We start from the raw sequence: 27,909 nt of genomic DNA on the forward strand, positions 1-27,909 counted from the left end.
CAGTGCTGCTTACTGCCTTCTCTGTTGGGTCCACTTCAGGATTACTTGGCATTAGAATCGAAATACAGTTTAGCGGGTCATGAACACTGGTTTCTATGTACTACTCTCCCCCTGATCGCTGAAATGGGTGAAGAAATACTCGGTTTCAAGAAAATTGCAGTTCATTGTGATGAACATGCGGTTTGACTTTGGGTCGTAACACCTATATCCCTTTTTTACTAACCCCGTATCCAACAAATACACATTTGACAGCGCATAGAGAAAGTTTGGTTCTTGCATGCTTAGGGATATGAACAAAGACAGAGCATCCAAAGACGCGAGGTTCGAGGGTTAAGGGAGTTGGGACATTAGCAAGAGTAGATAGAAGTTATAGTGAGGTTTGGTGTTTAAGGATATCTGTGGGCAATCGGTTGGATATCTGTTATGGCAATAGCTTCTGGCCAGAAATGGTTTGGGACATTTGATTCTATAAGCATAGAACTAGTCATTTTTAGGAGAGTTCGATTTTTCCTTTTCGCTACACCATTTTGTTCAGGGGTATGTGCACAACAGGTAGCTTGGTGTATAAGACCTTTTTCTTGAAAAAATTGTTTCATACTAGAATTGACGACCTCCCACCCCCCACATTATCGGTTCGAAGGATTTTTATGGTTTTCTGAAACTGTATTTGTATAAGACTGTAACAGTTGAAAAAAAGGTAAAGATTTCAGATTTTTGTTTCATAACGTATACTCAAGTCATGCGGGTACAATCATCTACGAACACTAGGTAGTATCTAAATCCTTGCTCTCTGTAAAGATTTGGTTGTACAAAATTTGGTTGTTTTTGGTTGTTTATGTTGAATGATTTAGAGAACATACTTAGAGAGAAAAATATAAAACACAATAGGTTTGTGTGGAATTGGATGATCATTCCATTGAATATAACATCCTTTAAATAGAGATTACAAAACAAGTAAATATGGTGAAACTTATGCTCCAAGTATTCTTGAGCACTAAATATACCTGAGGTCTAAGCACCAAGTATTATAATTTAATTCTATTATATTTTCTTTTCTAATAGTTTAACATCACTGTTCGAGTATTTAGTTGTTGCTTTTGTATTTATTGAAAAAAGAGAAGCCATGTTTTGGTGCATTAATTGATCACGAAAGCGACGGTCCGTGTGTCTCTTCATTGCATATATCATCACCACTTCTAGAGAGAGAGAGAGAAGAAGAAGAAGGAAAGACTGTGTTCTCGCGTTGAATTCCTCCGCATCTTTTCACTTTCACACCTTTACACGATCAATCAAGATTCAATTTTTAGGATGAGAGGCACGATTGAGCAGACCCTGACGGCGGAGGCGTCGGGCGTCCTGAGCCAGTCAATCGCAGAGGCCCGCCGCCGCAACCACGGCCAGACCACTCCGCTGCACGTGGCGGCGGCGCTCCTGTCATCGCCGTCTGGGCACCTCCGGCAGGCATGCATCCGGTCCCACCCAAACTCGAGCCACCCGCTGCAGTGCCGCGCCCTCGAGCTCTGCTTCAGCGTGGCCCTGGAGCGCCTCCCCACCACCCCGACCCCCTCGCCGGAGCCACCGCTCTCCAACGCGCTGGCGGCGGCGCTCAAGCGCGCGCAGGCCCACCAGCGCCGCGGCTTCCCCGACCAGCAGCAGCAGCCGCCTCTCCTCGCCGCGAAAGCGGAGATTGACCAGCTGATCATCTCCATCCTCGACGATCCCAGCGTCAGCCGCGTCATGAGGGAAGCCAGCTTCTCCAGCCCCGCCGTCAAAGCCGCCGTTGAGCACAGATTGTTTTCTAATCCGCCTCGGTACAATCACACTTATTTCTATTTTTGTTCGTAGATGAATTGGTGTGTCATGTAAATGAAATGGCATTTCTCCGTTGTTTTGCATAGGCATTTGAACATGCCATTGGAGAGTGTTTCTCCGTTGAGTAGATGCGTATTTGAGATGCCCGATCCATTGGAAAGAGCCCCCTACTGCTCTCGGTGTTCAGAGAATTATGAGAAGGAGGCAGCCAAGCTCACCACTGTTCACAAGTCATTCTCCGAAACTGCACATCTGCCACAATGGTTGCGTAACACCAAGCTCAATACCGGTGATGCTTCACAAGTATGTCTCTTTCCATTCTGCTTGTCAAGTTTTGAGCATACAAACTTAACCAAATGTTTTCATTCGAGCAGAGAATTCAAGAATTGCAGAGGAAATGGAGGGACATATGTTTGCATCTTCATCCTTACTTCCATGCTTGCACACCGGCTCCACCAACACTCTCTATGGCAAGCTTTCATAATCCCAGCCCGCTCACACAACCAACATTTCACCTTCCCCTGCAGCTCGGTGCTGATCATAGCCCTCCAGGAACTCCTGTGAGGACTGATCTTGTTCTTGGACGAAAAGGGACTACTTGTGCAGATCAAGCTAGAGGCTTATTGGATTCTGTGTCGTTGCAACGACGAACAAAGCTGCTCGATAAATTTTCTAATGATATGGATGCAGACATGTACAAGAAACTACACAAGGCCCTCATGGAGAAGGCGTGGTGGCAGGCAGAGGCAGCCTCCACAGTGGCCTCGGCCATTACGTGTTGCAGATCAAACAATGGGAGGCGTCGGGGTGCTGCATCGAGAGGGGATATTTGGCTGTTGTTCACTGGTCCTGATAGAGCTGGGAAGAAGAAGATGGCATCAGTGCTAGCTGAGCAGATTTGTGGGACTAATCCTATCATGATATGTCTTGGCACGCGACGAGATGATGAAGAATCGGGGACTAACATCCGAGGTAGAACAGCCATTGATCGAATAGCAGAGGTGGTTCAGAGGAATCCATTTTCGGTGATCATGCTTCAAGAAATTGACGAAGCAGACATGCTGGTTCGTGGCAGCATCAAACAGGCGATTGAGAGAGGCCGGATCGCTGATTCTCATGGCCGTGAGGTCAGCCTTGGCAATGCCATCTTTATCCTGGCTGGTGTTTGGTCAGCAAAGAATTTTGAAGATCTAAGAGATGGTAGATTTGTAGATGAAAATAAGCTTGCTACCGTAGCCGGTGGGAATTGGCAGTTAGGGCTCGTTGTAGGGGAGAAAACCGGCAAACGCTGCGCTCGTTGGTTGCACGATGTTGATGATGATGGTGGTGGTGGTGGTGGCTGTGGTGGTAGGACGTTGAAGCCACGGAAAGAGGCTGTGAGTGGCCTCTCGTTGGACTTGAATCTCGCGGCTGGAGACATGGAAGATGATCGAACGGACGGCTCTCATAACTCGAGCGACCTCACTATTGATCATGAGGAGGAGTTGAGCCATGTCAACCAGCACTGCTCTGTCACATCAGTTCCTCAAGATCTTCTCAACAATGTCGATGAGTCTGTCGTGTTCAAGGCTGTTGACTCTGCCTTGGCTCGAACGGAGATCAAGAAGGCGATCGCCTCGAGGTTCTCGATGATGGTGGACGATGACTTGTCCCTAGAAATAGAAGATGATGTGCTAGACAGGATCCTAGGAGGGCTATGGCATGATAGGACCAGTTTGAAGGAATGGATTCAGAAAGCTCTCGAACCGAGCTTTGATCGGCTCAAGCCCCGTCTATCAGATGGTGGCAGGAGTGGCGATGTGGTAGTGCGGCTCGTCATCGAATCTGAGTCCGGCGGTCGGGGGCGGGGCAGGAACAGTGGAGATTGGTTGCCTAGTAGCATCTTAGTATGAATGAGTTAATTTTGTAGGGTACATAAATGGCATTTCTTGTTTCTGTTGGGGTCATTTGTGTTAAATATGTAGAACTTTTGGGTGGGGTTTTAAAATTTGTAAACATGAAACTTAGTACTCCTTCCGTCCTACTAAAAAGAACTCAATTTTTGTTCCAATCAGAATGTTTCATTACTAAAAATAAAAAGATCTTTATCTTTATTTTATTTTATCTATCTTACTTTCCTTTTTTTATTTAACACATCAAAATCGGCATATAATCTGTTGTCCAATAAATTGAATCATCTTCCCAATCAGTCAATGTACGCAAACAGAAAAAGAACTTTAAGAATGAGATGATCACAGGTTAACGGATCTTCAACCACTCTCACATTCTAAACGTTATTTTATGAGATACTATTACTACCAATGTTTCAAAACTCAGACCGGCCAATGAACCGGCGAAGCTACTAGTTCACAGTTCAACCGGTCTGACCGGTTCAATCACTGGTCGAACTGTTTTACTGTTACAAATTATACTCCCTCCGTCCCCCATTACTTAACACGGTTTGAGCCGGCACGGGTTTTAAGAAATGTAATGGAAAGTGTGTTGAAAAAGTTGGTGGGATGTGGGTCCTACTTTTAAAGTATTAGTTTTATAATAAATGTGAGTAGGAATGATTTAGTGGAATATGGGGTCCACTACCAAAAATGGAAAAAGTGAAGTGTGTCAAGCAATGGGGGACGGACCAAAATAACAAACTGTGTCAAGTAATGGGGGACGGAGGGAGTATATAATATATAAAATATATTCAATTTAAATGAATGATAAAATTTATTAAATTTTTTATCAATAAATATAGCTAAATGTACAAATACAAGTTAGTGTGGATAAAATTTTTAATATTTTAGACATAAAATAATATAATTCTTAATAATTCAAAAAAATTATATGAAAAAATATATAAACAAATATGAATTATTAATTAGTTTTGATGAAAATATACTATATAGTAAATAATTTATTAAATCTTAGGTATAACTACTTATATTTACATAAGTACCTATATTATACAAATAATAGTTAATTTTAGTAAAAAAGAGTGAATTTTAGATGATAAATATATTATCATATTAATACCTATTCACTAGAATATAAATTTAAACTTGAATGATTAGTTTGAGTAAATAAAAAGAATTGTTTTAATATAATAATAACTAATGTTCATGTTATTAACAAGAAATGCTTGTGGTGGAGTGGTAATGGTCTTGGTCTCTTGACCAAGAGGTCATGAGTTTGAATCCTACCAAAAGCACTTATTTTACAAAAATTTTAAACAAAGAAGAAAACCGGTTTCCATTTCCCGGCTAGACCGGTTCGACTGGCCGGTTTCGGCGGTTCGCGGCGGCCCAACATGCTGGCGGCTTTACATAGAGAACCGGACTGGACCACTCACCGGTTCGCGGTCGAACCGGCCGATCCGGTCCGATTTTTAAAACACTGACTACTACATAGTTTTAAAATTTTATATGTTTGTTTTTAGACGCATACTTTGGATTCTCACGTTTTTGTCCCTTTGGTGTTTGCATCCGTTAACTGACAGAGGAGGCAGTCAAGTTTAAACTTTAGCTTTGTTTCACTGCGCTATCAGTCCGGCAAAGATGATATATTTTTCAGTCGACACAGAATTTTAGAAGTTATTTGTTAATGTGATTAATTGGAGAGAGAAATAATAGGTGCAAGTAGGGGTGGGTAAACGATTCTCAGTTATTCGATTAACAGAGAACCGAACTGAAACCGATCGATTATCGATTAACCAAAAATCGAAATTAACAGTGTTCGGGTCGGTTTCGGATTTGTATTTTCAATAAAGTAGGTTATTGGTTCTAACTGATTGGTTATCGGTTAGAACCGATAACCGCAATTAAATTCAATTTTTAAATTTAAATTTAATTTTAATTTCAATATGAAATTAATTCTAAATTTTTTGTTAGATGTATCAAAAAGTCTAGAAAAACTTACATTAACCTTTAATTGAATATTTTTAAATTTTCATGTATGCATAAACTATATATTTCTATAGTATTAATTTTCAATAGAGTTTGAATTTATGAGAGTGTATTATTTTTGTTCTTTGTAAAGAAGAAAAAATTTATAAGTTTTATATATTAATAATTAAAATACCATCATTTAAATTTAAACTTTAAACTTGAAAATTATATTTTGTTGGGTGAAATCAAGCACTTGATTATATATACATTCTTAAAATATCGTAAGATGAATATGAACATCATGAAAATCAATCACTTGATTATAAGTTTTTTTTTAAAACTTTTGTTGGGTGAAAAACTAAAAATCAAGCACTCGATTATCAAGTGAAAACTTGATATATTGATTTGGTCTTAATCTATTATTTCTGTTTTTGTTGGAATTAAAATTTTATTTTGGTCCAATTCGGTTAGTACCAAACCGATCGGTTCTAACCGAGTCGGTTAGTGAAGGTTCCGGTTAGTTTTTTTACAATTTTTTGTTTAATCGGCCGTTTACCCTGTCCCAGGCAAGTATTAAATAGAGAGAAAAAAAGAATTGAATATTGAATAAAAAAAATGGTTGGGTGTATTAATTGGAAAGAGAAAGTTACTAAAAATAGAAATTTGTCATCTTGCTTGGAACAAACTAAAAAAAGGTATCATCTTAGTTGGGACGGAGGGAGTGGTTTAATGTGTAATTGGTAAAGCAAAAGAAAGGAAAAATATAGTAAAAGTAATGTTAGTGGATTGTGGGATCCATTTTGTAGTGGTGTGTAATTAATTAAAAAAATTTCATATTTAGACTGGGTCTAATTTTGTGGGATAGGTTCAAAATGACAAAACTAGTTTATTTTTTATAGGACGAAATGAGTATTTGGTGTTGGTGGGACGTGGGGCCCGTCTCATCCTTGCCTTGAATCCATGGTGTTACTATGTGTTAATCCAATCATACATCACCCAAAAAATTTTACATTTTTTTATGAAGATTTTACATTTTTCATTACTCCAGTATCATATTATTTCTCCAGTACCTGCTGAGAAAAAGATGCAGTCCAAATTATTTAATGGAGGTGAGCAATCCTAGTTACCCAAACATTTGTTTTATGTTGATGGCAGCTGCAATGTTTTCATCACACCTAGAATTCAACAATTTTTAATTTTTGTTTTTGGAATAAAGTTAGTTTGTTGAGAATTTAGTTATCAAAAAGTATGGAAAGTAGCGTGATGAGGAAACACAGGAGCAAAAAGCTAAAGTTATTAGCTGAGATTAAAGGTTTCTTTTAACCTAATTAATTTATCATTGCATATGTCCACATGAATGAGACATTTGCAAGATTTAAAAAGTAGGTTCCTACCTAATCCCCTTTTGTAATGGGGAAAAAACTAACTCGCCTTCGCATGATATTACGTGGACATATTAGAAATTAAAGAGTGATACAAATATACAATAAATAAAATAGTACTACTAGTACTTAATAAAGTTGGATTTGTGCATTTATATATTTTACATGTATAAGTTTCTTAATCCATATATATATATAGGTGTGGGCCCGGATATCACAAGGATTACAACCCAATTCGAGGCCCGACCATATGTTTTTAGGCCCGGCTCAGGCGGGACCAATATGACATCTCTTTACAAACAAGGACCCAAATTCTTCAAAATTATAATCGTTTATTTCTCTAAAAATTACTATTTCTTAAAATTTGAATTAAAGCTCAAGGATTTAGCAAATTAGTTGATAATTTGCTTATTCATACCGTATGTCAATTTTGTACTTCAGGGGATTGTTTTAGGTTTGCAAAATTATATCTTATGATTAAATATGTATTATGTTTGGTTTATGAGATTGAATTTCATAATTTAATTCTAGATGGATAATCATGTGATAATTAGTCATAGCCACCACTTCAACAAAAATAACCTAACAACTCATTAATTTGTTAATAGAGATACTTCTTTTGGACATGAAGTTTAAGATAGTGTGTTAAGTGGATGGTGAATAAAGTAAGAGAGGAGAAGAGTGAATAAAGTAAGAGATAGTGTTATTTTTTTTTATCAAAAATAGAAATTAATCAATTAATTTGAAATTTTTTAAAATAGAAAAATAACTCAATTAACAACAAACATAGGAAGTGATTCATACGATAAATATCTTTGAATTTTGTGCATTCTCAAAAATATACCTACTTTAGTAATAAAAGTCATGGGCCAGAGTGCGGGTATGACTCTGTTGGGTAGTTAGGTTGGGCTTCGGATTTAGATAATAAAAGAAATGGGCCACAAAATTAATTAGGGCCTCAATATCTTTACACACACTATACTAGTAGAAAAAATACCTTTACCTATCGTCGTGCCACCAACCTCATTGCAATTTTGCGCATAAAATTAATTACCAAAAAATTTCAACGCAATTTTGTTTGCCTGAAAAGATAGTAGAAGGTTATTTAATCATTAGATATCCTTTTTACTTTTTTCAGAATAAAGATGACTCCAAATTATTGGTGGATCTTTTTCTTTAGGTCATGCTTATTGGAAATTTTTTATCACCCTCTTTTTAGTTTTGATTTAATGCAAGGTCTATCTACCATATAAATTAAAAGAGAACTCTTAGCTGCGAACGCATTAAAATAATAAACTGAGACTCATATTGACAGACACAGGGAGTATCTTTTTATATTGAATAATGAGAGACCACAATAGGCATCATGGGTGGCTGTACACCTCTCCCGGCGCCCCTCTAGTAGCCCTGATCCTGTCACCGCCCGTTCTTGACCCCACAATTGGGCAGCACCACACCTCCCGGGGAAAGTGTGGATCCCCCTTCCTGTTCTCTCCCATTGTAAATACTCTTAGTACCTCCTTGCTAATTCCACCATGACCATGTGCAGGGACCACAATCGACTGATATCACTTTTTTCAATAAGAATATACACGTACAATAAATTTAGGAACTAAATAATCCATTTGACACATTAAAAATTAAACGTTTTCCTTTTTAGATTATCCATTAAAAACGAAACGTTTTTTAAAATGGAAACATTATCTCTAATTTTTCATCTCTCTTACCTTAAGCTCTCATCATTAACTCACAAAACAATCTTACATAAAATCTCGTACTGAAAAGCAAATGTTTCATTTCTAATTGGACAGGGGGAGTATATAACTAATTCAAAAAAGTTAATGTTTCCTTTTAACTCTTTCAAAAGTCACCTTACACGAAATTCTCAAAAAAAAAAAGTAAATAAATAAAAACCAAGAAATCTAATACTCTTTCTGTCTCTTATTAAGAGTCTTATTTTGCCATTTTTCGCCTGTCTCTCATTAAGAGTCATATTTTGTTTTTACGATAAATGGTCAGTAGATCACACATTTCACTAACATTTTATTATAAAACTACTTATATTTCACTAACTTATTCAACTTACTGTTCTTTACATTTCTTAAAATTCGTGTCCAAATTAAATATGAGCCCTTTTATATGACGGGGGAAGTATATCACATTACCACGTGCAACAACAATCCATACAAAATTATACTCCATATAAATTGGGTCCCTTAAAGTAGAGTAAAGTAGGAACATTGCATATTATTTCCATCTATATATTCTGTTTTCTGTTTGTTTATTTTATTTTATTTTTATTTTTTATACAAGCATTATTTGGTGCAGTGGTTATGGTATACGAAAACGCAAAATTTGATTGTTGGTTTAATATCTGCAGGGGGTATTATAAAGCTTTTACTGCTATCGTTGATAGGTTCACATCTGTCAAATACAGTCTCTACTTTTCCAGTTTCTTCTGTTTCAATCCTTTTCTTGTTTACTTACTATTTGCCGTCACTTTCTCAACACTTTTGTTTGGCAATAAAATTAGTGTACTCAGACAAAGTCTGAAAAAATGTCATCGACTAAAATAGTACTCTCCATAATACATTTTTCTTTTTAGTTAATACATTAAAAATAATCAAGTAATTTTCTCCGTTCAATTAATACAATAACAACTTTTTCTCCATTTAATACTTGAGCATTTCCCTAGTCCAGGACTCCTGTTACGTTATCATTGTCTCTCGTATTCGTCTCGGTCAACAACTTTTACAATTCTCCATATTTCGCCCCAAACCAAAATTTTACTTGCTCTGTCCACAAAATATTATTCATGTTTTACTCGACACGAGTTTTAAGAAATTTGAAGATAAATCGAAAAAGTTAGTGGAATAAAGGCTCCACGTTTATATATTAATTTTATAATAGAATGTAAGTGTAATGAGTTATTAGAATAGTGGGTTCCATGTACAAAATTAAAAAAAAATACCAAAGTGGACAACATTTTATGGACGGACCAAAATACCAAAACCGGACAACATTTTACGGACTGAAGGAGTAACTTACAATATTTATTCATATACATATAAATTAAGTAGTATAGTACATAATTAATTATTATCGCAATCAAATTCACAAATCAATAATTCAAAATTAATAGTAAATTAATTTTCTATGTGCAACAGCCATGGCCCCCACCCCTTCTTCTTCTTCCCTTTCGTTTGTCCTCTCTTTGCACCCAAGAAAACCACCTTAACCTCTCCTCCGCCGCGGCGTGGCAGTCCACAATGGGTGTCGCCCGTCTGCCGCGCCACTCCCCAAGGCCGTCCGACATTAAACGTTACATTTCGGAGGTGTGCCTAGGCTGGGCCAGAGCTACCTTGGTCGTGGTGGGGCTGGGTCAAGCTGGGCCAGCCCAGCCTATTTTGACAACTCTACTGTATTCTTCTAGTACATGCATGATGAAAATTTTCAGCCCATTTGACAACTCACTAGTTAGTTCATGCATGATAATAATTTCAATTTCCATCTTATTTGCATAATATTGCACGTGCTCTTACAGTTTATACGCATACATGATCCAACTGCTGTTCCCTCCGCTTCTCATTCATAATGTCATTTTAACTCCGTACAAATTTTAAAAAATTATTTAATTTTGTGAAGTAAAATGAGAAAATAAATTAATAGCATATATACTCATTCTTATATATTAATTTTATAATAGAATGTGAGTATAATACTTTATTTAGTTGAGCAGTGATATCCACCTACCTAAAATTGAATAAAAGCAAATGATATTTGAAATTATGGATACCATAAAATAACAAAATGAGACACTTTTTCACGAATAGAGAGCGTATATACTTAGTAACGGTATATTCTACTATAAAGCTGTAAAACTTTCTTTGAACTTGCGATTACTACCTCTATTATAATTGACAGGGAATTGTTATACATTCAGTATGCGAGAAGTTCTAATTTTAGCAATAATGACCTCTATTACAAAAGAATAATTTACTAGTATAACAGTCATTTGATGCAAATATATTTCTATATTTGCAAGTTAAAATTTATATATATTTAATATTTATAATAATTTAATTATATAAATGATAATGTGGATATTATAAAATTTAACTGTGAATATATAATTAAAATATATGAAAATAAAGTACAACGAGTACAATTATCATCGCTTCTAACAAACCATTACAATGAAAATAACATCGCTTGATTAAAATTACCACATTTAACTTCAATGGTTGCAGTTCCAAATTTCTTCAATCAAATCTTGCTAGAGTTGAGCGTAGTCGCGTTCCTCGTGAATTGACGTCCATCGACACCAAAGTTCTAAGAATAGAGGTGGTGCACCTTGATGTTGGGGGTGTCGGCTATTCCGGAGCTAGATCTAGCTTCAATGTCGCCTCAATTGGTTCCTTCACTTTCATCATCGATTATCATACTCCATCTGTCCCATATAAGTAGAAACTTTTGGGATGCACAAGTTTTAATGCACAATTGCTAAAGTAAGCGAAAGGTAGAAAGAACAAGTAATTGAAGTACTAGTAGTGGAGAATGGGCCTACCTCATTAAAGATAAAGAATTTTCAAAAATAGAAGTATGCTACTTTTATGGAAAAGGTGAAAATGGAAATAGATTTTATTTTTATAGGACAGAGAGAGTATTAAGCATAATGATACATGCATACATGACATCAAAAATATATTATTGGTGTCGCATACACGTCAGACTTTTTACAATTCCCAAGCGTGACACCAAATGCCCTATTCAATGTCCTTCCGCACAGCCTCTTGCCTTTGAGAAAATAAAGTTTTCTTCTCAACGGTCGGGCTCGTAATCAACTTGAAAAATACGGGCCACTTAAGGAAATGTCATTTGTCGTAGTACCCAATATGGTATTGTCATCTGTTGGGTGAATTCGATGTGATGGTTCTACCAGCTCATACATCATTGAAAATAGGCGACCGATTCAAGACATTGATATCATTGTTAGACCCGACCACACCAAAGAAAACATGTCATATCTAAATTCGATGGTCAGCAAAGAATTCAATGATCAAGGTTAGATGTTGGCTTTTGTAGCCGCTCGTGCACGCGCCTCTTCATGCAGTCGGCAAATTTCTCCAAGTCATTCAATCAATACTTCCCAACACACCTAGAAGCTATGAGCTTTGTCGTGCAAATGCAATAGTGATTGGGCATCAGTAATGGTAGGCCTTCGCAAATATGTGTCGTGGAACTCCTACAAAATTCTATGACAACATTTCTTCACATATTCTTTTCTAGTTATATGTGTGACATGGAGATATTCACCAAATTGATTCGGTGCGCCTCTATAAGCCAACTGCGTAATTGTAATCGTGTATTTTTATAGATACTATAGTCTGGGGGTACCGAATCAGTCGGGACGCTCATGGAAATAATCATCACGCCCCGCCAATGTGTTTGCAATAAATAGAAAAAAATCGGCGCATTCTAAACGACGGTTAAAAATTGCCGCATCCCACTGATGCACTTTTTATTGACACTAAATAAACCTGCATGTATATGGAATAGATATAGTATAGCTAAAGGTCAGTACCGGATATCGAACAAAGAGAATAAATTTATAAACCGTCTACCACATACTCAGTCTCATATAATATTTGGACACACAGTTATGATTTGATTAAACTAAGAAAAAACAGTAAATAAAAGCAAATAAAGAAAGCAATTAAATGAAAGCAGATGAGACAAGGGAATCCTAGGGTAGTGATTTCATCTACTCATTAGTAATTCTAAGTATTCAGATTTATCTTCATCTGACTCAAGCTCTACTAGGTGTTATTCCAATCGTGTATCAACACTCATGTCACAAATATTGCATTGACACATAAAATATAAACTAATCAAAGTCATCACCGATCAAAGACAATAATCAAGATAACAACCAAGCAGCTAAATACGAACCAAGGAATAATTAAAGAAAAACGAGTTCTGGACATTAAACAAATAAAGAGAACTACATAGAGTCAACTACTTTCATCCCCTAGGATTCTATAAAGAGTGAACTGCATAAAAGGTCTCTAACTTTTGCACTTGTAACACCAGTTACCCCTAACAAAAAAAAAATAGCACTAGAAGGGCCTAACGTTAAATATAATCACGAATAATATTTTTTCGGACCAAAATACCCTCAAGCCCTAAAAGGGCATTTTTGTCACTCCATTATATGGCTGACATGTGATTTCTGCCACATTTCTGTCATCAACTTCTTATGTAATTTTCTAATAAGTTTTTATACTTCATACGTAATTAAAATTTTTTCATTATTTACACTTTCTAAGTTTTTTTATAATATACATATTTATCATTATTTGCATTAATATGAACATTAATTAATATAAATATGAACATATTTATAAAACTCATTTTCTGTTATTTTTTTGTGTTTTTATTTCCCGTAATTTATTTTATTTACATTAATTATGGATCTATTTTATTTATGATGAAAATATCCTAATTTTGCAGTATTAATTTATAAATTTACATTGTCTTATTTCAAATACTATTGTTAATAAAAAAAATCTTGAAGGATCAAATAGCTAATATCACATGCTTGAATTTTTTCAAAATATTACTCATGTTTCAATTTCATCATGAATGGCAAGAAACTATGCAATTTATATCTAAAGATTTCAGTTTGAGCTAAATTAAAATTACATCAATAAAATATCAATCATAAAAATCATCTTAAAGTTAGGCTTAGAGTAACAAATTAGTTCGATGATATATAATGAAATAATATTTTAAATATCAATGTTTTCAATAAAATAATTATTGTATCATTTAATTAAAGGTGAAATATATATTTTATTCTGTGTATTATTGATTCAGATTTTATTGCATAAATAACTTCACTTTTTCATATTTTTATTTCTCAATGAATTTCCTACATGATATAAGTACTATATTGTTACCACTAACTAGAAATAGAGGGACATAAAAAAATTGGTACAAATATTGACAAAACTTTAATCATGTATGAAGTACCAGAACTTATTAGGAAATCACTTAAGAAGCTGGTGACAGAATTCATATGTCAGCAAATTTAGCGATTGCCAAAAATGCCCTTCAAGCTATTTGAGCATTTTTCGTCCAAATAGTGGCTAAAAAACCATGATTCGTGATTATATTTAACGTTAGGCTCCTCTGGTGTTATTTTATTTGTTAGGGTCATTGGTGTTATTTTTTTTTGTTAGGACTTTTTATGCAGTTCACTCTTCTATAAATTTAGCTATCCATAGACAGATAAACTAAATAAATATAAGCAAAATAAGACATGCTCAATCTAACACCCAGAAGAATTAATCTTGCTTTTGCTTGATCTCCTTTGAGGTGAATAATATTAATTAGGCTATGGGGTATTTATAGGCTTGAAAAGGGTTTAGAGAAGGTAAATTTCGTGCTCCATAGGTTAAGGAAAAGATTTGGCTTCACAAGTTATTTCCTTCTTTGAATTTTTGCCTAAATTCCCGCCAATATTTGACTACAATGCGCGATATTAGTAGAATGACCATTACATTCTCCACAGAACTCCAATTAAAATGTTCTAGGTACTATCGCAAAGCACTTTTGAAAACGAAGAGAATAGTGTGTAGAACGCCTTGATTGGACTTCATAATAGCGGTAAAAATGGGTTTGAACGCCTTGATTGGACTTCATAATGATCTTAGGTTGTTGTGCGCGGAATTCCCAGCGCGCGGGCCGCTGGAGCGGGCTTGACCTCTCTGTGCAGCTTTCAGCAACCGCTGGCAAGGGTCCAGCCGGCTGCTGGTTTGCACTTTTTCTCTAGCTTCCAGATTTTGACCTTTTTATGCCTCTTTTCAGCTCTATTTTGCACATTTCTCACAAAACACGTTAAAACACCAAAATGAATAAAATATGAAAATAATGGACATGTAATGCAACTTTAACACACAAAACGAACCAAATAATGGCTTTAAATGATGCAAAATGGACGGAGAAACGTATGAGAATGACTGAACTAGTAGATAAAGAACTCAACTACTTGAGAACTTCAGAGTATAAAAACTCAATGTAAAATTAATAATCAAAAATCTATCTTTGAAGATCAACAATGAGGCCTTTATATAGGCAAAGAGAAATCCTAAATTTATGGAAAGAAAATAACTAAAAAGATAATAAGCAAAAATAACTATAAAGAAAATAAGCAAAAAAGTAAAACCTAATTTGTAGAAGGAAAAACAATTAATATTTTTCCATATACTAATTTTACTAACCAGGAAATAAATAAAACTCAATATATAATTGATGAAGCTCGTTTTATGCATGTGTTTTGTGATAAAACTAGGGATGTCAATGTAGCCCGCAACCCGTGGGCCGGCCCGAATAGCCCGCCAAATTTACAGGGTTAGGGCTGAAAATTTCTAGCCCGATAAAATTACAGCCCGATTAGCCCGCACCCGATTAACCTGCAACCCGTTAGGGCCAGACCCGAAAACCCGATGGGCTGGACCGAAAACCCGATAAAATTTCTATCGTTCTATTTTTTTTACTCTAATTCGACATTTCATTGGTTATTTTATAATATAGATTACTAAAAAAATAACTTTCAATTATATATATTAAATATATAAATTATATATTAAATTATTATTATTAAAATAATAGATCTATATATTAGAAACTTCAAATTCACTGAAAAATATATTTAAATTCCTAAAACATGCTTTAAAATTTCTTGATGTTTATGTTTTATTTTGCATAAATCTCAAAATATTAGTATTTGATCATATGTTTTGAGTTTAAGCATATATCTCAAATTTTATCATAATTGAATATTTTACATTTCTAAATATAACTAATTTTCACAATTATTTATTGGATTGAAAAAGCGTGTTAATTTTATCAGTAGCAACCCGATTAGCTCGTTGGGCTAGCCCGAAACCCGAGCTTTTAGGGTTAGGGCTGAACTTTTATAACCCGAAAAAATCACAGTCCGATTAGCCCGCACCCGATTGACCCGCAACCCGAATAGGGTTGGCCCGAAACCCGGTGGTCTGGCCCGATTGACATCCCTAGATAAAACTACACCCAAATCTGTAAATCTAACATGCAAATATGAGCCAGGTGTGTGTGAATTTTGCCATATTCAGAAAATGAACAGATCAGTTGGGCGGATGAAAGAATCAAGAAATGAAGTAAAAAACTGCAGTGCTGAGTTGATCAAGTCAGAATCAAACGGAGCTAGCAGGAGTTTTCCGCATGGGAGATAGAGCTAAAGACCCAACCACAAAAGTGAAGAACAAGAATGACATTTTGGAGAGGACGGTACCTTAGGGATCAGAGCCCTACGCCTCTCTATATATAGAAAGCCCAACGCGAGTAGAAGGGGGGTCACACACGGATACGCATGGAGAAACATCTTAGGATTCAGCTCTCTTCTAGGGCTGAAATCGGAGCTCATTTTACTTCATCTTCCTGAATTCCTTCAAATACACACTTGGTTCCCGGTCTAATTTAGTTTAGTGGTGTTTGGTGTAGGTTCTTATCACTTAAATCGTTTTGGTTCTGTAATTCCGCTTCGAGAAGGGGCGATGAAATAATCTCTATTTTTGTTTTGTCTATTTTCAGCTTACGCTTATTGTCGCAGACTATGGATACTTTTAGATTCAGTAAATTTAGTATTATGATTTCGATCTTTGTGCAAATGTTTGATTGCCATGCATGAATGCTCTGATCTACTTTCGATTTCAGTTTTATGATGCATATCTTAGCTCTAGTGTTTTGTGTTTTGTCCTGGTTTGATTTGGTTGGATCTGAGTTTTAGACTTATGTTTTGTCTAGTTAAGAAGAAAATTTAGGATGAAGTGTTTTAGGATGTTTAGATCTGATAGCTTATTTGTGATTTCATCATGAATATGGTTCATTTTCTTATTTACGTAGGCGTAGTTTAGTTCTCAGGAGTAGATTTAAGTTTACAAGCTATTATGATAGTTTTGTTGTTTGCAAATGTTCAAATCTGATTATGCTATGTTATTCATGTTGATTCTGTGAAGAAGATGGAGTTGTTAGAAAAGTTTTACTTTATCGTACGTTTTGCAGGAGACTGAAAGTTGTCCACTTTATTTTGCTTATCCATTTCAGAAAAGTTTTAGTATGAGTTGATCAAGTAGATTTTAGTTAAGTTCTAGTTTAGTAGTTAGTCTCTCTAGTCAAGTAGTTAACTTAATCCACCCTTGGAAAGCTTGGCCGCAACCATTCCCATTCGTGTCCACAATAAATGTAAAACACATCATCTATGTTAGATCGATCCTTAATAGTATTGTGGGTTAAGGTTTTGAAACCGCTTCTGAGCTCTGCCATTAATCACACTCAAGTCGGATCGAGTCAAGTTGATAAGTCTGAATCTCCTCTGGAACCACTCACCAATATTCGCAAGTGAAAAAAGGCACACATAGGTCAGATGGATCAGTTTGACAGTTCAACTTAAGCAGTTCATAACGATAGGGAGCGAAGGAAGAAATAAAAAGGGAGTTTCAATAATTTTCTTAGCCTCCAAGTCTTGTCTTCTACTGCATCATACTCCTCTTCTTGAAAAAGACTCGCCCTCGAGTCTACTTTGTCTCCATCTCCTATGAACATCTCATCGAGTTGGGGACCTGCTAGCTTTAAAAAATGGCATTTGTTTGGGTAGCACATGCACGAGCCACCTACTTCATCGCAGTACAATAGACCCCAATCACAGTACAATAGACCCCAATAACAGTACAATAGACCCCAAAGCCAGTCATTATAGCAAGTAAATCTCCATTGGTACTGCAAGCTATACACGCAACTCCACCTTCTGCCTGGCCTTCAATTTCGGTTACAACACCACCATCGACGGTAATGCCCTCGTCTTCGGCAGCGTCATCAAATTTCACGGAAGGAAGTGAGGATTCGCTCATTAGCAATATATCCTCGTTGTATACGGGCTTATCATACACCATCGGCATCGACAATATATCCTTGTCATATACGGGCTTATCATACACTAGCATCAACAATATATCCTCTTCATATACGGGTGTATCATACACCGACATCGAAAATATATTGCTATTACTATTCTTCGACGGTTCATCCGCATCATTGTTAGGTTTGGTATACTGAAAAGCATGTTTCGAGCAAGTTTCGCTCGAATAGAATCTTGCTTGTATACGTAAAACTCTATAATCCACTTTTAACCCGATTCAGTATTATTCGAGCAGTTTCGCACAAATAGAATCAGTATATTATTACATTGTGTTTGCTTGTGCATTTATAAGATGTTTTATAAACATTTAAATGTATAAGAAGCAAACAAAGTATAAGTCTTTTGCTTAGTAGACTGGTTGTGGGCGACGTCCACTTTAAGGTAACACAGTCGGTTCTATGCAATGCTTTGCAAAAGAAAAAGAAGAATTTCTACCTATCGTGAAAGGTTGCAATGTTAGTCCTATTATTTCTAAGCCTTACTGAAATAAGATGACGTTGGTGTGGTATAGCACTGAATGGATCTAACAGCGAGACGTGTTGATAAGGCTAATTTCATGCATCGGTTATATGGTGAAAAGCGTTACATTTTGCTGGGTCTAACACGGTTTCTAAGCCAAGTGTGTGACAGAATCGCTAGATCAAGGAGATGCTGAAGGAAATAGTCTAGCGAAGGAATGAAGTAGAAATGAGCAGAATCTAAGGAAAAAGAAGGCATGAAGGAGGGAGTCAGTAGCTGAGGGCAACAAAGTCCATCTATACCTCGCTGGGCCCCACTCCAACGCCTATAAATAGAAGAACATGCAACACACAAATCATCACTCTTTTTCGCTCACTCTTAGCTCACACACAACACACACTTGGGAATGGGAGATCTGGGGTAGTTTCAGTTCCGAAGGGGTTTATTCTTCAGAAATTTCAGTCGTAACACCGTCCGCGTGAGGGCGAAGATACAATCTCTTTATTTTCAGTTCGTTTTTCCCTTTTACGGTCGAACTTCACTTTTGGGAGTCGATTTGGTTGTTGATGTTACTGATTATCTATTTACTTCTGTTAGTTTGCGTTTATCTGTGATATTTCAAGTTGATTTATGTAGATCCTGCTGTTGAGAGTTTATTTTAACAGGTTATATGTTGATCTATTGCTGCTGTAGTGCTCGATCTGGGAATTTGGTGATAGATCTGTGGTTTGTTGATTGATTGGAGGTTGTTAGTTAAATCTGAAGTTATGGAATGTTTCTTTTGGCTGGAGTTTGTGTCGGACGCTTGGATCCGGAGTGGATTTAGCGTTTGAGGTTGGATCTGAAGGGAGGAGGTCGAGTTGTGCATGGATTTTGAGTTTTCCGCTTGCTTTCTGTTTTACTTCGTCTAGCATCTGTAGATCTGTTTAGTTCTTTATTGTTACTCATCAAAATGGTTTAGATTCAGTCTGCTTTGTTCCGATTTCGCTCATGCTGTTTTTTCTTCTGAGTTTTTACGCAATTTGGTTGAAGAAGATGATGTCGCTGTTAGTTAGTACCAGAGTTAGTTGTTTTTCCAGCTTTTCGTCCGTACTCTGCTTTTTCAGTAATGGTCCCCACAGTCAGTTTGTTACCCAGATCTAGGTAATTAGAGTAGTTTCTTAGATCTAGTGATTGTTCGGTTTAATTTTTGTGCATGCTTTGCTGTTTCGCCTAGGTCTAGCTGTTAGCGTAGCAGTTTAAATTCCCAAGTTAAGTTTATTTTCCTCAACCCGAAAAAAATGCGTGGCAACAGCCAACCCCAAAAACAAGTCCAAATCCTTGAACATAATTGTTACGCATCCATCTCTGTGGGATGGATCCCTACTACCCTATGCCAGGTTTAGTAAAGTGGTTGAGGGTTTTTGAAAGAGTGCTCTGTGTGTCCGACGACCAGGATTTTCCGGCGACCAACGAGTTCCTTGACCGCGTGATCTAGTGGATTTGCTGGACCAAGGAAACCTGTTATATTCTTTCTGTACACACAGCGTGTTAACCAACCAAACCGGTTCTTTTCAAATGGCGCCGTTGCCGGGGAAGGATGGCGTTTATTGTTATTGCGTTTAAGGATTTGGTGTAAATATTTTAATTTCTGTTATTTTCTTTCTCCTTGACAGTTTATGAACGCAGACTTCCATTCTGGAAGTTGGGCGAGCTCATCTGGGTCAGGGAGTGGCCAATACAAGTGGCGAGTCAAGGAATCTACGTCTACCATCACTACCAGGTCAGGTTTAAGGACGAGAGACCCATTTCCGTTCGAATCAGAAAGTGAGAAGGAGTGGAATTCATCGGGAGAAGAGGACCCGAAGTCGTCAACAGAAACAGAGCATTCCGAGACCGAGGAGGAGGAAGACCCGAATATGGCTCATCTAGTAGACCCTGATCCGGAGATAGGGTCACTCACCGCACATCTCGACGGTGAACCCGCCCATGCTATAGTCTCAAACCCGCGCCGGAGATCGATCGATATCAAAATGAGTGTACTCGGAGTTCTACCCACGTTCTCTGGACGAAGGAACGAATGCCCTTATGAATTTTTGAACGAGTTCAGTAAACTATGCAGCATTCAAAAGCGACCCAATGAGGCGACGGAGGAGGACTACCGTCTTCGAGCAATCCCGTTTTCTGTCAAGGGAGAGGCGAATACTTGGCTGCTAAGGCTCTCACCGGACTCGATCAACACATGGAAGGACTTTAAACTAGAGTTTTTGGATTACTCTTTTCCGTCCAACAAGACAAATGCCTTGAAGAAGGAGATTCAGGAGTGCAAGCAGGAATACGATGAGTCTCTGAGTTCTTATTGGTCCCAGTTCAAGGGGCTGCTGGATGCTTGTCCGAACCACAGGATGATAGAAGCGGAGACCTACTATCTGTTCTACGAAGGTGCAAATCCTGAATCGAAGGACTTGATGAATTCCTCGAGCGGGAGAAATTTTACTAAGAATAAAGCAAGTGAAGTTAGGGAAACTTTGGGAAGGCTGATCGAGGCGAAGAAGGCCTATGATAACCCGCGAAGCATATTGAGGAGATGGTCAGCCAATGCAGTAATGGAACAAGATGACAAGACGGTGGAAGATAGGATCGATAAACTGTAGAAAGCTTTGCTGAATGCAATTGAGAAATACAATCCGCATGCTCCAGTGGAAATTGAGAAACCCCCTGTTCCAGAGGAAAAGCAACTTCAGCCGTATTACAGTCAACCCTGTGAAGGGGAGTGCCAAGCTCAGGCAAATTCGATGGGAACTTGGAATCCCGACGGAAATTGGAACCAAGGAAGACAGAGGGATGCTCCATGGAGGACTCACCCAAACTTCAGGTGGACTGATCATGATCAAGGCCAGCCACCCCCACTTCAGCTCACGAATTATGCACACCCTCCGGAGAGGCAATCCAACTGGTCAGGGAAAGGTCAAGAGGGGCAATTGCAACTGGCGTACAGGAATCAGGACCATACTAATTGGGGAAATAGGAATTAGAACAATCCAGGGAGCTCCTATGTGCCACCTCATCAGAGAAACAACCAAGGGAACTACCAGAATTCCCAACCAAATCATCAAGGGAATCAAGGGTCTGGTAACCAGTACAACAACCATCAAGGGAATCAAGGGTCTGGTAACCAATACAACAATCAGTAAGGGAATTATCGTCAGAACCAAGGTCAAGGGACAAATTCTAATCAGTTCAACTCCAGGCCACAGAGGAGTTTGGATGACATGGTCCACGACCTAGTGAATTCACAGCAGTTCATGCAGAATAACCTGCACTCCAACAATGACGTGGTGCACAAATTGCAAGACACTCAGTCCGAACATAAAGCCGCCATGGATATGATGGCGAAGCAACTGTCCCAGATCGCAGTTTCCTTGAATGAGATGCGGGGAAATGAAGGGAAACTTCCTGCCACCGTCAAACCGCCAGACTGAGCAAACATTAGTCAAATCACCTTGAGATCTGGGCGGGGTTATGAAGGACCGACGTTGGAAATTGACGAGGAGGTGCCTATGCAGGTTAGTGAAGGACAAAAAAGTCAGATGCATCAAGGGGATAGCCCTAGACTCAGGGAAATCCTTGTTCAGGATGACCTCCAGAGGGGAAATTTAGGAGGATCCCTACCTCGACCAAGAGACCCATTCTTCCTAGACCCAGAACCTGAAGAAGTGAGCAAGGAAGGAAACAGGGGAGCTGATGAAACCCAGGCTGGGACTTCCACAAATGCAGTAAAGCGAGCAAAACCATTTCCATACCGAGGGGAAGCAAAGAAAAAAAAATATGATACAGAGGATCTCATGGAGATTTTTAGCAAGTTGGAAATCAACCTGCCATTCTTGCAAGCCCTAAAAATGCCTGCTTTCAGCAAGTTCATCAAGGAGTTCATAGCAGGGAAGACCAAGCCAGACGGGAAGATTGTGATCGGGGAGAATGTGTCTGCTGTGATACAGAAGAGACGGATGCCCTCAAAATGCACCGACCCAGGTATGTTCACATTACCCATCTCTCTAGGGGACATCAAAGTCGAGCATGCTATGTGTGATCTAGGGGCGTCCATCAATGTTTTACCGCTCTCGATCTATAAGAAATTGATTGGAGTGAGGATGGTTGCTACCAAGGTAGTGATCCAATTAGCATATAGAACTTGCATTTGTCCTGAAGGTGTGTTGGAAAATGTTATAGTCAAGGTGCATGATTTTCTATATCCTGCTGATTTTTATGTGATCAAGATGAATGATAATGAGTCTGCTGAGTCTAGTGGTGTACTTTTAGGGAGACCATTTTTGCGTACCGCTAAGACCATTATCGATGTCTTCGATGGAACGATTTGCTTGGATTATAATGGGGAAAAATATACTTTTAGCATAGACGAGGGGATGAAAAGGCCTTTAGATGTTGAGAACCTCTATGCTATTGATGTAATTAACCCCCTGGTCCAAGAATTTCTTGAGACGGAATTGATGCAGGGACAAATTGACAACTCGGAGTTGAGCCATTCAATTGACAGAGAAGTTGTAGGATGGTGTGCAGCAATGAACACAACAGGATTGACAGATGAGGAACTCACAGAGGCCATCATGGAGTTTTGTAGAAGCCCCGAGTCAGCCAAATCTAAGGGATCGGCTCACGTGGCTAGTCTGGAGAAATCTCCTGGGTTTGGGAAGGAGGCATTACCAGAAATTGCAGACAAAAATCCCTTGCCCCAGGAGACGAATGGAACAAAGAAGGAACTGAAGACGCTTCCACCAGGCCTCAAGTACGCTTACTTGGAGGAGAATGAGACATTTCCGGTAATAGTCAACAGTAACCTGACCAAGGAGCAAGAGAAGGGGTTATTGGAAGTCATCAAAAGAAACAAGAAAGCAATAGGGTGGACTCTCTCGGATTTGGTAGGAATAAGTCTGTATCTTTGTATGCACCACATTCGGCTAGAAGAAGGTGCGAAGGCTCATCGAGATGCACAACGGAAACTGAATCCGAACATGCGAGAGGAGGTCCTAAAGGAAGTGTTAAAATTGCTTGCCCTAGGGATCATCTACTCCATTCCGGACAGCGAGTGGGTCAGTCCTGTCCATATAGTACCAAAAAAATCTGGAATACAGGTTGTTAAGAATGAAAAGAATGAGCTGGTGCCCACCAGACTAGTGACGGGATGGAGGATGTGCATCGACTATAGGAAGCTGAACGAAGCCACAAAGAAGGATCATTTTCCCCTACCTTTCATTGATCAGATGCTAGAAAGACTGGCTGGCAAACAATACTTCTGTTTCCTTGATGGATACAGTGGCTATTTCCAAATCTACGTTAATCCAGAGGACCAAGGGAAAACCACATTCATGTGCCCCTTTGGTACCTATGCATACCGAAGAATGCCGTTTGGATTGTGCAATGCACCGGGAACTTTCCAGCGGTGTATGATGAGCATTTTTTCGGATCTGTTGGAAGTATGCATTGAGATATTCATGGACGATTTCACCGTATACGGGAATTCATTTGATACTTGTTTAGCCAGCCTTGATCTAGTGTTACAAAGATGCCAAGAGAAGCATTTAGTATTGAATTTCGAGAAATGCCATTTCATGGTGACTGAAGGCATTGTCCTGGGTCACGTGGTTTCTGAGAGAGGGATACAAGTAGACAAAGCAAAGGTAGATGTGATATCAAAGTTACCTTACCCTACGAACCAAAAAGAGGTGAGAGGCTTTCTAGGTCATGCAGGGTTTTATAGGAGGTTTATCAAGGATTTCGCAAAAATCGCACAACCACTCACTCGTCTGTTACACAATGATGATGTGGAATTCGTCTTTGACGAAGGATGCAAAAAGGCATTCCAGTTGCTTAAGGACAGGTTAGTGTTAGCACCAATTATCAGGGCGCCAGACTGGAACCATCCTTTCGAGATAATGTGTGACGCGAGTGATTTTTCTGTGGGAGCTGTCCTAGGACAGAAAATTGATGGAAAAAGCTATGTGATCTTTTATGCTTCCAAAACGCTGAATCAGGCTCAGAAGAATTATGACACCACGGAGAAGGAAATGTTGGCTGTCGTATACTCGTTTGAAAAATTCCGACCCTACCTCCTTGGGTCGAGGGTTATAGTCTTCACGGATCACGCGGCGATAAAGTACTTATTGGCTAAGAAGGAGTCTAAGCCGAGATTAATCCGTTGGGTGTTACTCTTGCCGGAGTTTGATTGGGAAGTAAGAGACAAAAGAGGAACGGAGAATAGAGTAGCCGATCACTTGAGCAGAATATATCAAGGGGAAACAGAAGAGGCCATACCCGATGCCTTCCTCGAGGAGCATTTGTACCTTCTGGAGAAATTTCCTAGACCACTTAACTGGAAAGCAGTTTTGGCTTTAACCGGTCTAGGGGAATCGGATAAAGGGAAGCGCACATTGAACGCAGAACCGTGGTTTGCTGACTTAGCCAACTACTTGGTCACGGGAGAGGTGCCAAGTTCAGAAGAAGTTTCCCGGGCCCAGAGGATGAAAATTAAAAGCGAAGCCAAATTGTAATACCCGCATCATTTTTTTTCTTTCCTTCGTTTTGTTTTAGAACGAACTAAGGATGTGTAGTTTTTCGTTCATGAAAAGTTATTGGAACTCGAGCCCTTGTTATGAGGTTTAATTCTTTTTAGTTCAAGTGAAAGCTAAATAATCAAATGAACTAAAAGTATTGGAAATACACTGTAGGATATCAAAAATTTCGAGTAGCTTTACTTATACAATAAAAGAACAACTAACCATCAAACACTTCAAAATATAGAACAAGACTTTTGTTTAGTGAACAACAATTTATAGGATAAGTTACACGGATGAAGTCCCCAAAGAAAGATAAACATGGAAGGGAAAATATCTAAAATGGGGTGTGCATCCGGGCCTTTTCTTCAGGCCCGACTTAGGGCCCGTTTCGGGCGGCCCGTCGGCCCAATCGGTGAATCCGGGCCTGCTCGAAGTGCTGCCGGATGGGAGCCGAGATTTCCTCTCACCTGCAAGATAAAAACGAGCCTTAATGACCATGAGACAAGAGCAATTAATAGAACACTTAGGAAGGGATAGAAAACAAACCTTCTTTTTCCTTGAAGACCAAGAACTTGCCAAAAAAGGGGGATTCCAGCCTGCACACCCTTCATAATGCAGCCCTTGGCACCACATCCCCTGCCTCTCTACAAATCAAACAAACCCCAATTAATAACTAGTACTAGGTACCCATAAAGATGCAAGTTTTGCAGCCATGAAGGAGAGACAAGGAGATCACTAAAAGTGAGATTTCTGCAGCATAGCAACAAACGATACAACAGCCATTTAAGGCTCAAGAGTACCCCACAATCTGCCTATAAATCCCCCTCCACACCACACACCAACTCCTTTCACCCACACTTCAAAATTCAGCAAAAACAGAGAGTTAGAGGGTAGAGCAAGTAGTAAGCAGCAGCAAGTCAGCCACTCCTTCAATTCTCAGAGGTAATACACCTCCACCCTTTCCTCCCAATCATTTTTCATGCCATCATATAGAGTCACCACAACTTAGGAATCACAATCAATATAAAACAAGCACGATAGGCTGCCTTTATGCTATAGTTTTGTAGCAAGTTCTTTTTAAGGGTTAAGCTCTTTCCAGTGAGCAAACAAATAAATCCCAACAAGTTCAAGGAATCCCCATTAATCACAACATAGAGCTTCTGCCACAAACTCAATTAATGGATTCAATAATCAAACTCCCACAAGATCAAAGCTTGAACATCACCAATAGTCAAGAATCGATTTTTACATAGGTTGCTAAATAGACCCCGATTTGAGCTAAGCAAAGGAAGGCAGCAAAACTTAGCTTATAGAGAGGAACCGGAGGAAGGGAAAGGCGACGCCTTCTCCCTAACCGGGACAGTAACGGCTGTTCCACCGCGTCGGGAAGCGGCGAGGCCTCCGCCGTGCGGCGACGGCGGGACTGGCCGGCGCGACGGAGATGCCGAGAACTCCTCCGCGATTTCAACGGAGAGCGGCGGAGGAGCACAGGCGACAACCCCGCCTTACGGAGTGTCTGACTGCGATGGCGGTGCTGCCTCGCTGAGCTCACGTACGCAACGACACCGGCTGTCACCGGTCCAGGGCCGGCTTCGGGCGGCGGTGCTGTGTAGCAGCTGAGAGATCGAGCTCATAATCCGGCGAGAGGCGTCGACGGTGGCGGTGAGAATGAGGCGATACCGCCGAGAGAGAGAGGAGGGAGAATGGATTAGGGTTGTGTGTGTTGAATTGGGGATTTTGTGACTTTGTTGAGAGAGAGACACCGATGGTTTAGGGAAGGGAGTAGTTGGGCTTCATTTTTTTTTTGTTGTTGGGCCTCTTATTTTATTTTTATGTTTGGGCTAGTGATAAGTATTAATTTGGGCCTCCCTTTTTTTAATATTTTGTTGGGCCTCTTTAGTAATAGGTTGTGCCACCAATTAAATAAAATGTGGGCTAAGAATTTAATTAAACCATGGACTCTCCTACGTTATGGATTAAATAATAGTCCGCTAATTAAGTTCCATGAGGATAAGTCGTTTTTCTTCCGGAATTTAGTATGAGTGCTCAAATAATTAATTTTAAGAAAATACGATACGCTAACAATGAGTAGACCTCGAGCCTAATTTTTGGTACTTGAATAAATGGCATAGGAGGTAGCACCCTCTAGCTAAGCGAATAATTTTCCCAATTTAATTAAATCTACTGATTTAATTAATATTCAAGAATTCTAGAACTCTTCTAGAAAATTTAGAGGAAGAATAAAATGATCACGCACTTAGGATGCATTCATGTTTAAGCTTAATGGATATCTCAAAAATCTAATTAAGTATCTTTTATTTCCTAAAGGGACGTCTTCGAACGTCATCTAAGACCGAGTTAAGGAAATTCCGGAAGGAGCTTTAGCTTTTGAGGTGGGCATTCTTTTAAAACGTGTTTTTAGTATGAAAATGTGATTCTTTGCTCAAGTATATTGTCATGCCATGTTTTGTTTTATGATTACCTATCTGCTTGGCTATGCCAAATCAAGTTAAATCGAATTCGGGTCCCAGTAGGGCCGCAAACCCTACTCGGAGTAGTCTACACATAAGGGAATCGTGAGCTAACAAAAGGGGTTGGCCGGTCCAGTGACCGTCGTGGAATGTGGCCACATTCCCGGTTCACACAAGGTTCAGATATGGTATATCTATGTTACGTGATTGCGCAATCAAATCTTTACTAAAGGAAAAGTATTTTAGTGACTCGGGTCTTTTAAGTAAAACCCCGTGATCACTCAACTGTGGCATTGACAATTAAAGATAGAACTATTTTGGCAATGTGCCCACTGAGTATATCAAATA

At 38.6% G+C, this 27,909-nt stretch overlaps 1 protein-coding gene and 1 long non-coding RNA gene across 2 annotated transcripts; one reads left to right on the plus strand and one right to left on the minus strand.

Annotated features, from left to right (window-relative positions):
* Positions 1-1,174: 1,174 nt before the first annotated feature.
* On the plus strand, positions 1,175-3,905 carry LOC125193689 (protein SUPPRESSOR OF MAX2 1A-like). Its single transcript, XM_048091536.2, has 3 exons — positions 1,175-1,811; positions 1,899-2,115; positions 2,187-3,905. Exons 1-3 carry the CDS (start codon positions 1,309-1,311, stop codon positions 3,702-3,704), a joined length of 2,238 nt encoding a protein of 745 aa, XP_047947493.2. The 5' UTR covers positions 1,175-1,308; the 3' UTR covers positions 3,705-3,905.
* Positions 3,906-25,242: 21,337 nt separating this feature from the next.
* LOC148928564 (uncharacterized) lies at positions 25,243-26,789 on the minus strand. The gene is made up of 2 exons (XR_016128779.1): positions 25,637-26,789; positions 25,243-25,557 (listed from the first exon to the last, which is right to left on the minus strand). It is a non-coding gene; the product is annotated as an uncharacterized LOC148928564 (long non-coding RNA).
* Positions 26,790-27,909: the final 1,120 nt, after the last annotated feature.

Source organism: Salvia hispanica, chromosome 4, assembly GCF_029641045.1.
Source record: "Salvia hispanica isolate PSC_SH4W2 chromosome 4, Shi_PSC_v1, whole genome shotgun sequence".
NCBI classification, from domain to species: Eukaryota; Viridiplantae; Streptophyta; class Magnoliopsida; order Lamiales; family Lamiaceae; genus Salvia; species Salvia hispanica.

Bases quoted from the DNA above. Each gene is read 5' to 3' on its own strand.
- LOC125193689 (XM_048091536.2), top strand. From the start codon at position 1,309: ATGAGAGGCACGATTGAGCAGACCCTGACGGCGGAGGCGTCGGGCGTC. The intron at 1,812-1,898 runs GTACAATCACAC...TGTTTTGCATAG, and splicing joins TTGTTTTCTAATCCGCCTCG to GCATTTGAACATGCCATTGG. The intron at 2,116-2,186 runs GTATGTCTCTTT...TCATTCGAGCAG, and splicing joins ATACCGGTGATGCTTCACAA to AGAATTCAAGAATTGCAGAG.